This window comes from Nomia melanderi, chromosome 1 (genome assembly GCF_051020985.1).
Source record: "Nomia melanderi isolate GNS246 chromosome 1, iyNomMela1, whole genome shotgun sequence".
NCBI classification, from domain to species: Eukaryota; Metazoa; Arthropoda; class Insecta; order Hymenoptera; family Halictidae; genus Nomia; species Nomia melanderi.
This window is the reverse complement of record NC_134999.1, coordinates 23492009-23505866: the sequence shown is the minus strand read 5'-3', so window position 1 is coordinate 23505866 and position 13858 is coordinate 23492009. Positions and strand designations below refer to the sequence as shown.

The window sequence follows — 13858 nt, the reverse complement described above, 5'->3', positions numbered from 1 at the left end:
ATTATATTTATTACATTACATTTAGAATTTATATTATTAATATTAAAAATTATTTAGACTGCTTTCTATCAACTGTTCTCTAAGGAACATTTAAAACAAAAAACATAAGATAATTATTTTATTTTTTTAAAACTGAATATAAATAAAATTCTTACTACAAATGATTTTTTAAGAAAATACGTGTGTACTTCTTAATCATACTCTTGTACGTATATACTTGAAATTAAAACTGTTTAAAAGCACAGTATACTTTTGCTTCATACCTTAATGTTTCTCAAGATATTAAATTTCAAACCTGACGTATCTCCAGGATATGAATTACACAGTGTACACGTATAGAGTGCGAGATGGTTATGTAATTGGGTTTTATATATTTTACTAGGCTTGAAATGAATCGAGTCATTATTCTTGCAATGAGCACTGACTCCATACTTCAAAATAATTAACGTAGAATCCCTTGATTGCTTATGTTAATATAAATTTATTTTATCAGGAATATATGTTGGATATTGTAAAAAATTAAAAAAAAATATTTTTAGAACACTGCTTATTTTTTTTGTCTTTTGATCTATTGATACATAGGTAAATTTATTAACAATATTTTTTTTTAATTTTTTACAATATCCAACAGAATTTTTATTGTATGAAAAAAATACAGTAATATGCAGACTTCAAGAAATCAATATTTTCTTTTCAATATTTGTAGATTGATAGTTTTGAAATATTATAAAGCAAGCTCGAAAAACTGAGTTTCATCATTTTGAAGAAAACGATCTATATAGCTCAGTGGCTCGGGAAAAAGTTCAACATATATTTCTTAAGATTACTTCCCTTTCTACGGTAACTCTGCAAACTCGAGCTATATTCGACTAATTGACTTCGAATTTTTCACGCGGAATCCCAGGAAGATTGCACGTCTGTTAACGAAGCTATTCCTTAATTAGATCCTTCATGTTTTTTATTGCAAAAAGGTAAAATGAATATTCATTGAAAAAGTTTAATATTCCTTTTCATGTGACATTAGTTTATATTTTTTAATATCTTTAAAGTAACTCTAATAAGAGGTTTATTAATTAGAGGTTCGCTAATTGTGGTGAAAAAATAAAATTGTATTTTTATAATTCATAACATTCATGCAAAATATTTTTCTATATCTTCCATATGTTCCAACATGCAAAATTAAAATGGGACACCCTGTAGATGAACCTGATAATAATTTCAAAATAATTTTAAGGAAAATATTAATTCTACCATTGTATGTTGACCACACAGTAAACAAGATTGGAATTTATCTTCCTGAATATTCGTTGTCGTTATTTTTAATGAAATATATGAAAGGAATATTTTTTAAGGAACACGATTATTTCCTTTAACGTATTTCCTTTTGTCCCAGAAAACTCCATTTACACCTTCAATTGCGCGACAGAATAAACAATAATAGTATGTATGACGAGCGACTGGGCGTCTGTCTCCCACGTTGCTGTTAAATAATCAATAAGCAAAGCATTGAATTGAAACTTCACGCTAGCTACTCTTTTAAATATCAAATGAACATTTAATCTAAATAAATAAATTGAATTTGTAAGTTTAATACATACAGCGATGCTCTCTTAAATCCCAAGCCAGGCACAGGGAAAGAATACAATGAGCAGAAATGACGCAATCGGTCGAGCACTGAGTAAACATGCAATGAAGAAAATTTCAGTTGCAATAATGTTGATCTTACCTTCTCAATCACAGTACCAATGGAATGTCGAGATTCTGCCCGTTAAAATAAGTCCAAACACGACATAAATCGGTCTAGTTTCATCAATTTCATGAAAACCAGCCTTTAGTTTCGAAAATTACATTGAATTTGTCAAAGTAGTCCGATTCCCACCGTGTTTGGGCTCATTTTAATCGGGACTATCTCAACAATCCACTGACACTACGCTTGAGAAGGTAACATTAAAATTCCTGAAATAGACATTTTTTCACTGCATATTTACGTTTGACACTTGCGACGTGGCTTTAAGGTCCCGCGCCTCGATCCTCGGCGCACGACGGACTGTCTATCTCGCTTCCACTCACTGTATGCACTCGCTGCCTTTGTCAGGCTGTGCTCGAGTCAATTCCTGGAAACAAATAGCTCCTCCTGCTTTTTCTGCTGCGTTATATTCCACTGTTGCAACCCGAAATTGTGGAATTTAACACGTTCATTGCCACCAGAATTTTAGGCATTCCATTTAATATTGCTTACTCTTTTATAACAGTGACAAACCTTATAGTAACCCATTCGCTGCTATCATAAAATCTGCGACTTCATTTGTATTTTGAATTTCTTTTAATTTATATTAAGATGCATTTCAAATACAACTAAGATACTCGAGTTGGCAAGACTGAACGTTTCTCTTTCTATAAGCATTATATATATGTCTCTGATTGCCAGCAAATGGATTCAGCGAGCGTTACTGTGTATTTAATAAATAAATCTGTTTAAATTATGTTATTAATAAATCCGTTGAAATCAAGTAATCAATAAATCCATCGAAATCAAATAATAAATAAATCCATTTGGATCAAGTAATAGACAATTATGAATTGAAATTAAGTAACAAACAATTACGAATTGAAACCAAGTAATAAACAATTACTACTTGAAATCAAGTACTAAACAATTGCGAATTTAAATCAGTTAACAAACAATTACGAATTGAAATCAATTAACAAACAATTCTGCATTGAAATCAATTAACAAACAATTCCGAATTGAAATCAATTAACAAACAATTCCGAATAGAAACTAAGTACCAAATAAATCCAATTCCAATCAACAAACAACGTCTCCAACCAAACCACCAACCAAATCCATCCAAACGAGCCACAATAGCCCACGTACTCTCGTTTCGGTTTCACCGAACCGACTCGACCCCGTCAACGATCGAATTGAACAAGTCCTCGAAAGACCCACGTGCTCGAGCCAGAAGGAAGCGACACACGGGCAGAATCGGCGTAAAGCGTTCGGCGCGCGCACAGGTTCGATTGGCGGTTAAACCGGAGACCGTCGGCGCGGTCTCTGTCGCGACGTTACGGCGTTATACAATATGTTACACTGAAAGCGATAGTCGTTGCACTTTGTGATTTGACCCTTTCCACGTCCTCCACGTCCCGTGCATGCTCGTTGCTCCGTAGAAATTCTCAATTTTCTCTATTCGTTCGTCTTCTTGGACACTGCGCTACACTGACTTGGCACGCGTAATTATTATTATTTTATTTATCCCCCTTACGTTTCCTCTCTTCTTTTTTTGGTTTCTTTAATACGACACTAACTACTCAGTCAATTTTCTGTTATCGTGTTTTGTGTTTTATGTTTGTGTGTGTTTGTGTTTGTGGGAGGACATCTTGTGAGCTGTGTACTTTCCTCTGCGTACACGTCTGTGCGTAACGTGTCGTGTCTAACTTCGTTCGGTTTCTCAGTTTGCTTTTAATCGAGTCCGTAATTACAGGTCGAGCGACGTCGAAGGCGTTTCGTTTCCGGTTCCGCTTATCGTGTGATCGACACCAGGACCATTGCTATTATCAGCAGCACTCCTGTCGTTGTGATGGCGGCGGATGAGTCTGCAATTAGAAGAAACGAGTATGTTGAGAATTAGAGTTTAATTTGATGAATAATAATTAATAATAAATTTAGATTAATAATAAAAAGCTATTTAATTTTTTAAATAATGGAAGGTGAGTAGAATTAAATGTAAATATATTTGGGTGATTGTTTATTCAGTGGAAAATGTTGTGGAAATTGTTCTTTAGATTTAAATTTTAGAAATTAATTGTTGGTAGTGATTATCGATAAATTGCTTTGGATAATTGTTTATTGAGGAATTTGTTGTTCATGGATAGCTTTTGTATGAGAGTATTTTATTTATTTATTAACTGTGCTTTCTGGAGGATAACATTGTTTTTGTTTCATTGGTTCTTGTATTTATGTAATAAATTTATTTTATTTAAAGTTTGCATTGGTTATAATGTTTAGTGGAGAATGTTAGGCATAAAATAAAAATGGCAAATGATTTAGAAGAGTACTATTATTCGAAGAATAGTAAAATTATTTTTTTTTTGTTGTTTCTTGGATTTATTTAATAAATTTATTTTATTTAAAGTTTGCATTGGCCATAATATTTAGTGGAAAATGTTAGGAATGAAATAAATATGGCAAATGATTTAAAAGAGGTCTATTGTTTGAAGAAATATTTTATTTATATGATTATAAATAAAATGGAGACTAGGAATTGCATTATATTTGAATAATAGTTGAAACACTTGAGATTTTCAGAGGAAATATTCAAACAATTTCAGTTTAAAGTACAAACAGTTTTGTTTGGAAGTTCAGGCAGCGGTTCTGCTATGAGTGTTAAGTGAGAGTTCGTAGTACGAAAGTTTGTTCAGTTCGAAGTCTGGAAGTACAATTAATTCTAATGGTTCTAACAAGGAACAACGTCGAAGTGTCTAACGTCGATTGCGATGAAACTTTGCATATCTGAGGATTAGCTGAAGCAAGATATATGTATTCTTATAACGGTGGATCATCTCTTAAAATATTCACATTTGTTAATTAATTCTGAAAAACATTCAATGTATTGAAACATTCCAGTGGCTTTATAAAAAATAACGAAACTTTGGAAATAAATATTTAATTTACTTTTCAGTATTAAATCATTCAATATGAAATTGTTTTCTTATTCATACAAATTGTTGCTTTTGTGTCCCTCGTAATTCAATTTTACTAAATTTATAGGTTATAATTGAAAATTTTTTATTAATACTACTGTATTCATGCAATGTAATCGAATTGCAATAGGTCCTATTACTAATTCCAAATTTCATTGAAACACAAAATTGACATACAAATGAAATTTCAGTGTTGATAAAATACCACGAACTATTTAACTATAGAAAGCAAGAATTGAAACTTCTTTATCCAACAATATAAAAAACTCAAAATATATCACCAAACACCCCCATCCCCCAACACCCTTCAAACAAAGTCCAATGTCAAACCAAACCTGACTCCACACCCCCAAAACCCAAACCCCAGTTAAATAATTAAAATTAAACATAAAAATGAAATTTCAGTCTTAACACCATACCACAAACTAGAAAACCTTGAAACTTCTTCATCCAACAATAAAAAACCCAGAATACCCTACCAAACACCCCATCCCCAAATCCAACCTCACCACACCCAAGAACCCACCCTATCCTAAACCCCAATTAAACCCCTAAAATTAAACATATAAATGAAATTTCAGTATTAATGCCATGCCACAGACTATTAAATTATAGACAGTAAACCTCGAAACTTCTTTATCCAACAATACAAAAAACTCAAAATACCTTACCAAACCCCCCCATCCCCAAACCCAACCTCTCTCCACACCCAAGAATCCACCCTACCCCAAACCCCAACTAAACCCCTGAAATTAAAGATACAAATGAAATTTCAGTCTTAAACCATACCACAAACTAGAAAACCTTCAAACTTCTTTATCCAACAATATAAAAAACCTCGAAATATTTTACCAAACACCCCCGTCCTCAAACACCAACTAAACCCCTAAAATTAAACATGAAATTGAAATTTCAGTATTAACACCATACCACAAACTAGAAAACCTTGAACCTCCTTCATCCAACAATAAAAAACCTCAAAAGATCCTACCAAACACCCCATCCCTACCCAACCTCACTCCACACCTACGAACCCATCCCACCCGACCCTCCACCTAACCCTCCTAAACGTCTCAACCTCTCAATCTCTCAACCGTCCTTCCACGCTGTAGCCAGGCACGCAACCGCGAAGAGGAACGTTTCTGCGTAATGAGGGCGGTCCACCTGAACCGAGTCTCGCATTAAACCGGGCCGAAAGCGCAGGCAGCGATCGGCTGCCGTGAAAATCGCGTCGGTAGGCCTGAAAGGGCCACCGCTGGATCAAGAAGCTCCGGCAGCCAGCGTCTGGCCCGTTGTTCCGGATAGGTTGCGCTCGCGGGGTATCCTTCCCGCGCGAGGATAAGCAAAGACGCGGCGAAGGAGTGGAGGGGTCGGAGGGGCGGAGGGGTGGACGACGGAGCAGCAAGCCAAGAGAATGGTAGCCGGTTATTCTTCCGGCTGGCCTGCCCTATACTTTTAGCCATTACTCGCTCCGGGAGAGATGTATTCCGCCGGTTCCTTTCCGGCCTCGCTCGCCCCTAATTACAAATCAGAAACAATCCGGTGAGCCTCCACCCCAATCATCCCCCGCCCTCGTTTCCGTTTCCCGAACAACGGGACCCCTGACATCTCGAGCCCCCCCGGGGACGCCGGTTTTGCGCCGGTTGGTTTTTCCTGCTGATTTTTTAGGGGCCACCCGGTTTTACGCCGCGGCCACTTTTTCGTCGCGGGGACTGGACTGGTTTTTGCGGTCCCGGTAGGGGGCTGTTTTTGGTGAGTTGTGTGGAGTGGCTTTTTTATGGTGAGGTGTAGTGGGGAGGGTTTGAGGGGTTAGTTTGGGTAGTGGAGGAGGTTGGGTTGGCGGGGGTGGGGGGGGGTGGTTTTTGGGGATGATTTTGGGAGTGGCTGGTGCTGTGGTGGAGGTGTTGACAGGCAATTGGGGTTGTAGATATTTTTTTGATATTTTTTTAGGGTTAGTATTGTAAATGGTTTTGGTATCTATCAGCAAGTCGAAGCAATTTTTATAGTAGCCCTAGAGAGAGGATTTGAGGAATTATTCTGGATAATGAGGGTTTGTAGGGTGAGGATAGACTGATTTGGGGAGTGTATGGGGTGGTTTGGGTTTGTGGATGCTTCCACAAGTGTTTGCTGCTTACTGTGGTGGAGGTGTTAACAGGCAACTGGATTTTAACACCAGAACTACCAGGTGGGTCAAAATGACCCACCCCTGACTTCACTTTTCCAGTTATCCAATAGACAACAGATGCTTCCCTAAAAGCACCAAAGCAACAAATTCAACGATATACAAACTGAAGCCTCAACAATTGCACTGTCGATTTCGCCACAAAGTAACTTCAAAAAGACAATTTAAATACTCAGTACTAGTGCTAATCATCTCTTGAAGAAGTGTTTGTTCACAATAATTCAAAATCCAGAAATTCATTCAACGTCCAAAACCAATGACTCAAAACCCACCCCTAACTTCATTTTCTCCATTTATTCAATAAACAACAAATGCTTCCCCAAAAACACTAGAGGAACAAATTCAGCAATACACAAACAGAATCTCAAACCACCTGAAGCCTCAACAACAGCACTGTCAATTTCTCCACAGAACAATCTCAAAGACAACTTAACTGTTCAATTTTAGTGTTAATCATTCTATGAAGAAGTGTCTGTACGTCTGCAATAATTCTAGAATCAGAAATTCCTTCAATGACCAAAACCCACCCCTGACTTCATTTTTCCCAGTTATCCAACAGATAATTCACAATACACAAACTGAATCGCAAACCAACTGTAGCCAACTGCACCGTCGATTTCTTCACAGAACGATATCAAAACGCCAATTCAACAGCCCAGTTCTCTTCTTAATCATCCCGAAGAAGTGTCTCTACATTCCCAATAATTCCAAATCCATAAATTGTTCATTGCAGCCCACCCAGCCATTCACCCTCTAAAATCTAGTTCCCAGGCGAACGGACTCTCCTCCCGGCACTCGAGGCGGTCACTAATATCAGAACCGCCTGGCAGTTCGCAAACGAATTTACCGGGGCGCAAGACGGCCCTGCGGAAACCGTTCGACCTTCGATACCGGGGCTCCGCGGAGCCAGAACTACTTATCGAGTTGCGGAAGGCTCGCAGCCCGCGCACCTTCTTTTTTCCCCGGTTCCCCGAGAGCGAAATTACCTACTTCCACGGGACTATCGGGATCGAGCCTGCGGAGAAAACGGATTTTCACACTTTGCCATTATGCAAATTTCTTCTAAAAAGAAACCATCGTCCGAGAGGCTGTATCGAGAAACGAGGTGGGGGGGGGATGGGGTGCGAGTGTTCCGCCGCGCTGAAAGGGAGCTCGGCTGAACGAGGATGGCGAACCACGCCGAACGTCGACAGACAAAGACGCGGAGGGGGGTGGGGGAGGGGTGGAGGGTGGTGGAAAGAAATATTCCGATAATGCCGGAGGCCTAGAGGAATTCTGCGGCGCGCTCAGCCTGACCCGCGCCCGACGTTCGAGCCTCTGTCATTTAAATGCCATCGCGCCGCCGCGAAATAACGGATAAACCGCAACTTCGGAGCTCGGGAAGGTTTTGTTTCGTTCGCTGCTCATTTGCTGCGACGCGGCGTGTCTATTTTCAGGTGGGTTAAATGGACCCGCCGTATTAGGCTCCGATTTTCGAGACGGGTCCGTCGACTTGTTGGATATCGGTGGTCCGTTATTAATTTTTGAGATGATGGGGAGGGTAGAGTGGGGTGGAAGGATTTTGTTTGTGGGTGGGATGGTAGATTATATATAATATTATATGTAAGATTATATGTAAGATAAAATGTAACATTATATATAAGATAATATATAACATTATATATAAGATTGTATATAACATTATATGTAACATTATATGTAACATTATATGTAACATTATATATAACATTATATATAACATTATATGTAACATTATATATAAGATTGTATATAATAATAGTTAATAGATAACATGGGATGTTAATAGATATTGGATGATTTTGTTAATATTGTGGTCATCATTGTTTTTATTATTGGTGGTGTTATGGGTAATACATTGAGTGCCTCACGATTTTATGGTGTAAAATATACGAAATGAAGAAGATACAATATTAAATTGTTTCATTTAATTGCATTGTTGTTATTGCAGGTTTGTTTTGCTGAATGTCACCGCAAGCAACATTATTTATAATATAGAAATGTTTAGAACAATCATCGTTTGAAGAAATTGCAGCAATTTTATTTTGCTGGGGTCACTGGTGACCCCCATGGAATTGAATGTGTTAATGTTACTGTTGTAATTGTTATTGGTATCGTTATACTATTGGGTCAGTGTTGGTGTAAGAATCCAAATTGTATGGTAATGATGGCAATGATGACAATGATAATTGTAATAGTGATATTGATGATGACACTACATATGGTAGTGATAGAATTAACATGAGAACTACCAGATGGGTCACCATGCCTCATTCATTCTTTCACAATAATTGAAAGAATGATTAATTACATTGTATAATGGTTGATTAATGTACAATTTGAAATATAAGTCAATTGGTATCCTAATCAATATTTATATGGTATCTGTAAACAAATTTTCAAAAATCTGCTCGGTAGTTCCAGTGTTAATTAAACCATAATAATAAATTAATTGTCTTATTAACTCTATTTCTGAAACGATATTGATATTCTAAAGTATTTCTATTGAAACAAAAGAACATTCGAATGTGCCTTTGTTTATCGTTTTATATTACAAACACGAGTACCATCCGTTGCAGGGAACCTGGCACTCTCGTCTAAGTGGTCAGATCCTCAGGCGTATACCTGATTAGCCGAGACGCTGACGCTCACCAATCGGGTCGCGTGACGAAGAGTGGGAACAGCGACTGTCTCTGCCCCTATGACGTCACAAGCGCCAGCTTCCCAGCAACTAACGCTCCGAACCACTACACTATCCAACAAATTTCCTTTTTTTCAATATTTTCTATTTTTGTTTATAATATCCACTAGGTAAGCCTCATAGAGCACCTTGCCCTAAACACAAATCCAAAAACTAAATCACTAGGCCACCCTCATTTTCCAAACACATGGTTTCTATAAAAGCAGTCGAATTTTTGAAAAATTCATGTGAAAACTAGAAACAATAGGCAGCTCAAATTTGTTGGAAAAATAGACAGTTGCCTGAATACATACCTACACAGATTTCAAATATTTCGTGTTATTAAACACAAATCCAAAAACCAAATTACTAGGCCACCCTCATTTTCCAAAAACATGGTTTCTATAAAAGCAGTCGAATTTTTGAAAAAGTGTCACGTGAAAACTAGAAACAATAGGCAGCTCAAATTTATTGCAAAAATAGACAGTTGCCTGAATACATCCCTATACAAATTTCGAATATTTCGTCTCATTAGATATTTTTTTAAATAATGATTAAAATTTAAACAAATATTTTGCAAGTACTCCTGTTATATTTTTAAAAAATGAAGGCTGGTGTAGACGTGTAGGTAAAGAAAAGATATTAAAAAAAAAAAGAAGACAAAGTTTGTGTTGACAACGAAAAATATATAAAAATTGTTATCGTTTAAAATAAACGTCTATACTGGCACGTTTCCTATTCGCATTTATGGCGAGGAGCAGTATAAGGAGCGGCTGAAATAAAAATCGTGTTGGACATCGATTCTCCTTTTTCAAAGGACGAGCCCGAAGAATAAGAAAGAGGAGCCGTTAGTCGCGTCGATCAGGCTGCCTCGTTTAAATTAGTCCACAGTTACACACAGCAACAGAGCTTACCGCTGTCTGGGGGCCAATTGTAATTCCGTTTTCTATCTGGGTCGCTCGATTTTTGCTCCGACTTCCCGATTTCGCTGAGGCTCGACTGGAATTTATTACCTGCAAGTAAAACAAACGCCGGACTGAATAAGATTCGACACACGACCGAACGGCGGAATCAAAAATTATGCCAGACACCGATTTAACATTTTATTCGCCGTGTCGCACGGATCGCAGAAATTTGTACATTTATTTTTCCGTGTATCGGGCAAATTGAATTTTTTTGAATTTGTCAGGTTTTGGGGAAAATCTTGACTAGGTCTCTGCTTCGTTACCGCAGCTTTGATTGGTAATCTCATTTCGAATATCTTGGATATTGGAGTTGGATGAGTTTATGAAATTCTTTTCTTTATGGGAATTCAGATATGTTATTGTGTTATGGAGAACTTTGTTTTTTAAATATTTTATTAATGTTTGAAAGTTTAATTAATGTTTCACTGTATTTGTTAATTAATTGGAACTATAGTTACGTGAATTTGTATTATAATTGATGGTCTTTGTAGTGACGTAATTATTGTTGTAGATTGTATTATTGAATATTGGGTGAACATTTTATAGTGATTAGTGTACTTTAGCTTAATTTATATACGTTAATGAATTTTATAATAATGTAATCATTTAATAATAGAACTTATTTTACAGTTTTCTAACAAGAATAAAAATGCTAGAGAAATAAAATAAAATAAAAATATTAAGCTTCATCAGAATGTACATAGTCGCAGCATTTTTTAATAATAATACTAAATAAATATTACATTCTAAAATATTCTATAAAAAACAGCAGTGGCTTGATAGTTTCACGCAACAAGTTCATTTCGTCGTAAAGACTGGGCAGATGGGTTTCCCAAAAAGTCCCAGCTGTAGATGATAGATTTTACAATAAAAAATATCACCGTCAAAGTGTTAATAAACGTTTTGTGACCGCGAGTGAGTCAAGCGCTGGCCGTGCTATAAGCCGCTCACACGGTATAGGCTTTTACGGTATACAGGGTTAGTTACGGAATTTGGTCACGCTATATCTCGAATTTAGTTCGAGATAAAAAACATCCGTAGCGGAAAAAGCTGAATGGTATATAAAAGTCCATTCTCGTACGACTTTAGTTTTTACGTAAATTGATCCTTCCGCGTGTTTTGTGTGTAAAAGTATTCAAAAGAGTGAATAAGGAAAATGAATCTTGTATATTTTTATTTGAATGGAAAAAATGTTAAAATATTCCATTTTGATTAATTAAATACTCTTTGTTTTTATTAGGAAATTAAGGGGATCGAGTGCTAATTTTTTTGTTGATTGTATAATTTTTAATTGTATAATTCTATATATTTTTTTTGTTGATTGTATAATTTATTTTAATCTTTTATTGCAGATTTTTAATATTTTTATGGGATAGTTCTAGTGTTTATGGGTTTTTTGGGTTAAGAAACCATTGTGGGGCTAACGAAGGTGTTCTTTTTTTAGATTTGGTCTTTACTTGATTTGCTTGTTAACCTAACCTCAATTCATTATTTTTGAACACTTTAGTCGCTTTGTCAAAGAGAAATCTGCAGGACTGAAGCAAACTTTGGAGGTATCATTAAAGGATTAACAGTAGTCCTTATTTTAATTAAAACCTAACCTAAAACCCTTAACATTCCATATGTAACAACCAAATAAAAATGGAATTAAAGAACTAGAAACTTGGGAAATACATGTAGAATCCAAAGGTTCTTATTTTAATTAAAACCAAACCTAATTAGAAAGTAACCTAAAATCCTTAACATTCTATATGTAACAACTCAATAAAAATGGAGTTAAAAGACTAGAAACTTGTTGGAAGGAATGTGTAGAATCCAATGGTTCCTATTTTAATTAAAAATATTCATTACTAAAGAATTGCTATTCACTTCAACCTAACATAAAACCCTTACCATTCCATGTAACAACCCCATAAAAATGGAACTAAAAAATAGAAACTTAAGAAATACATATAGAACCCAATGATTGTTATTTTTCAATTAATTAAAATATCCCTTATGTCAATTAAAAACACTCATTACCAAAAAATCTCACTTCACCTCAACCTAACCCAAAACCCTCCCACTCCCCAACAACCCAACAACAGTCTCCCCAAAGACACGAGATCCAGAAACGCAGCAGCCACTCCGACAGGTTCCATTACCAGTACGATCCGAAGACAGCGATTGGACGGCGTTACGATCGATGCCGTGGCTAATTTTTCGAGCGGCTGTACGGTGGACGGCAGGCAGCCGGCGCGGAGACAGCTAACGAGAAAATCAGAGATCCGTGAATGGATTCTGTTGACGTCGGTGCGGTGCTAACCCCGTCAACGAGACCCTTCCTGCGCGAAATTCGGTTTCCCCGGCTGGGTTGATGTATGCAAATGGATCCGGCCGTTGTAACTACAAAATTCCTGGCCGGCCCTCCACCTGGCGCAGGTTACACGCGGCGGCAGGTATTAAACCAACGAGAAAGCTTCTTTCCACGGCTCGCAGCCGGCTTCATTACTTGATTCGATCCACGGCAAACGCGGCAGGACGGAAGGGTCCACACACACACACAGACACAGAGTGTATAAGAGAATTGTGTTTACTCGTAGTTTGCATACTAGTTACCGCGTTTGCCACTCACTTTACGCGTAACAGGCCCGTAAACATCTTCAGCGGAGAGGCCACTTGTCGTGCGTCCCCTTTGTCCGAAGCTTCCTTTCCGCCGCGGCCCGCTTCCTTCCATTCTTTAACTCGCCTGCCCCCTCGCCTGACCCCATTGTCTCGCCCCTTTGTGCCCGTTCGCTTTCATTGCGCATTCATTCATGGAGCCGGTTCAATTTGGACCGAGAGGAATTTTGTGTAACCGCCACCTTAAATATTTCGAGGTGGAGGACGAATTTGGGGATGACCCATTGACCTGTGGTTTCTTTGTGGAGTACCGGAGATGACCTGTGTAATGACTGTTTGGGATTTTGAATGTTTTGATGGGGAATGAGAAATTTGGGGATGTTGGATTATGGAGTTGACCCCCTGACCTATGATTTCTTTTTGAACTCAGAGTTTAGAATCAATTTAACCCCTTGCTCTATGATTTCTTTCTGAACTCAGAGTTCAGAATCGATTGCCCAATGATTTATCTCTGAACTCTGAGTTCAGAACCGATTTAACCCCTTGACCTATGATTTCTTTCTGAATTCAGAGCTCAGAATCGATCTAACTACTTTGTTATTAATCATCTATCTAAAATAACACAATATTGCAATTTCAATAGGAAAATTAGGATATTTAATCGAATTACTCGATAGTCCTATTGTAAAGATCGAAACCCCATAAATA

General features: G+C 37.2%; 1 protein-coding gene across 1 annotated transcript in view; it reads right to left on the bottom strand.

Annotated features, from left to right (window-relative positions):
* Positions 1–3180: 3180 nt before the first annotated feature.
* The window catches only part of LOC116425277 (lachesin), a 473102-nt gene continuing 462424 nt past the window's right edge, over positions 3181–13858 (bottom strand). Inside the window, exons 10-11 of the mRNA XM_076366478.1 lie at positions 10499–10597; positions 3181–3597 (exon numbers count right to left, since the gene is read on the bottom strand). Coding sequence (XP_076222593.1) covers positions 3524–3597; positions 10499–10597 — 173 coding nt within the window. The 3' untranslated portion in view covers positions 3181–3523. The remainder of the gene's footprint in view (positions 3598–10498; positions 10598–13858) is intronic.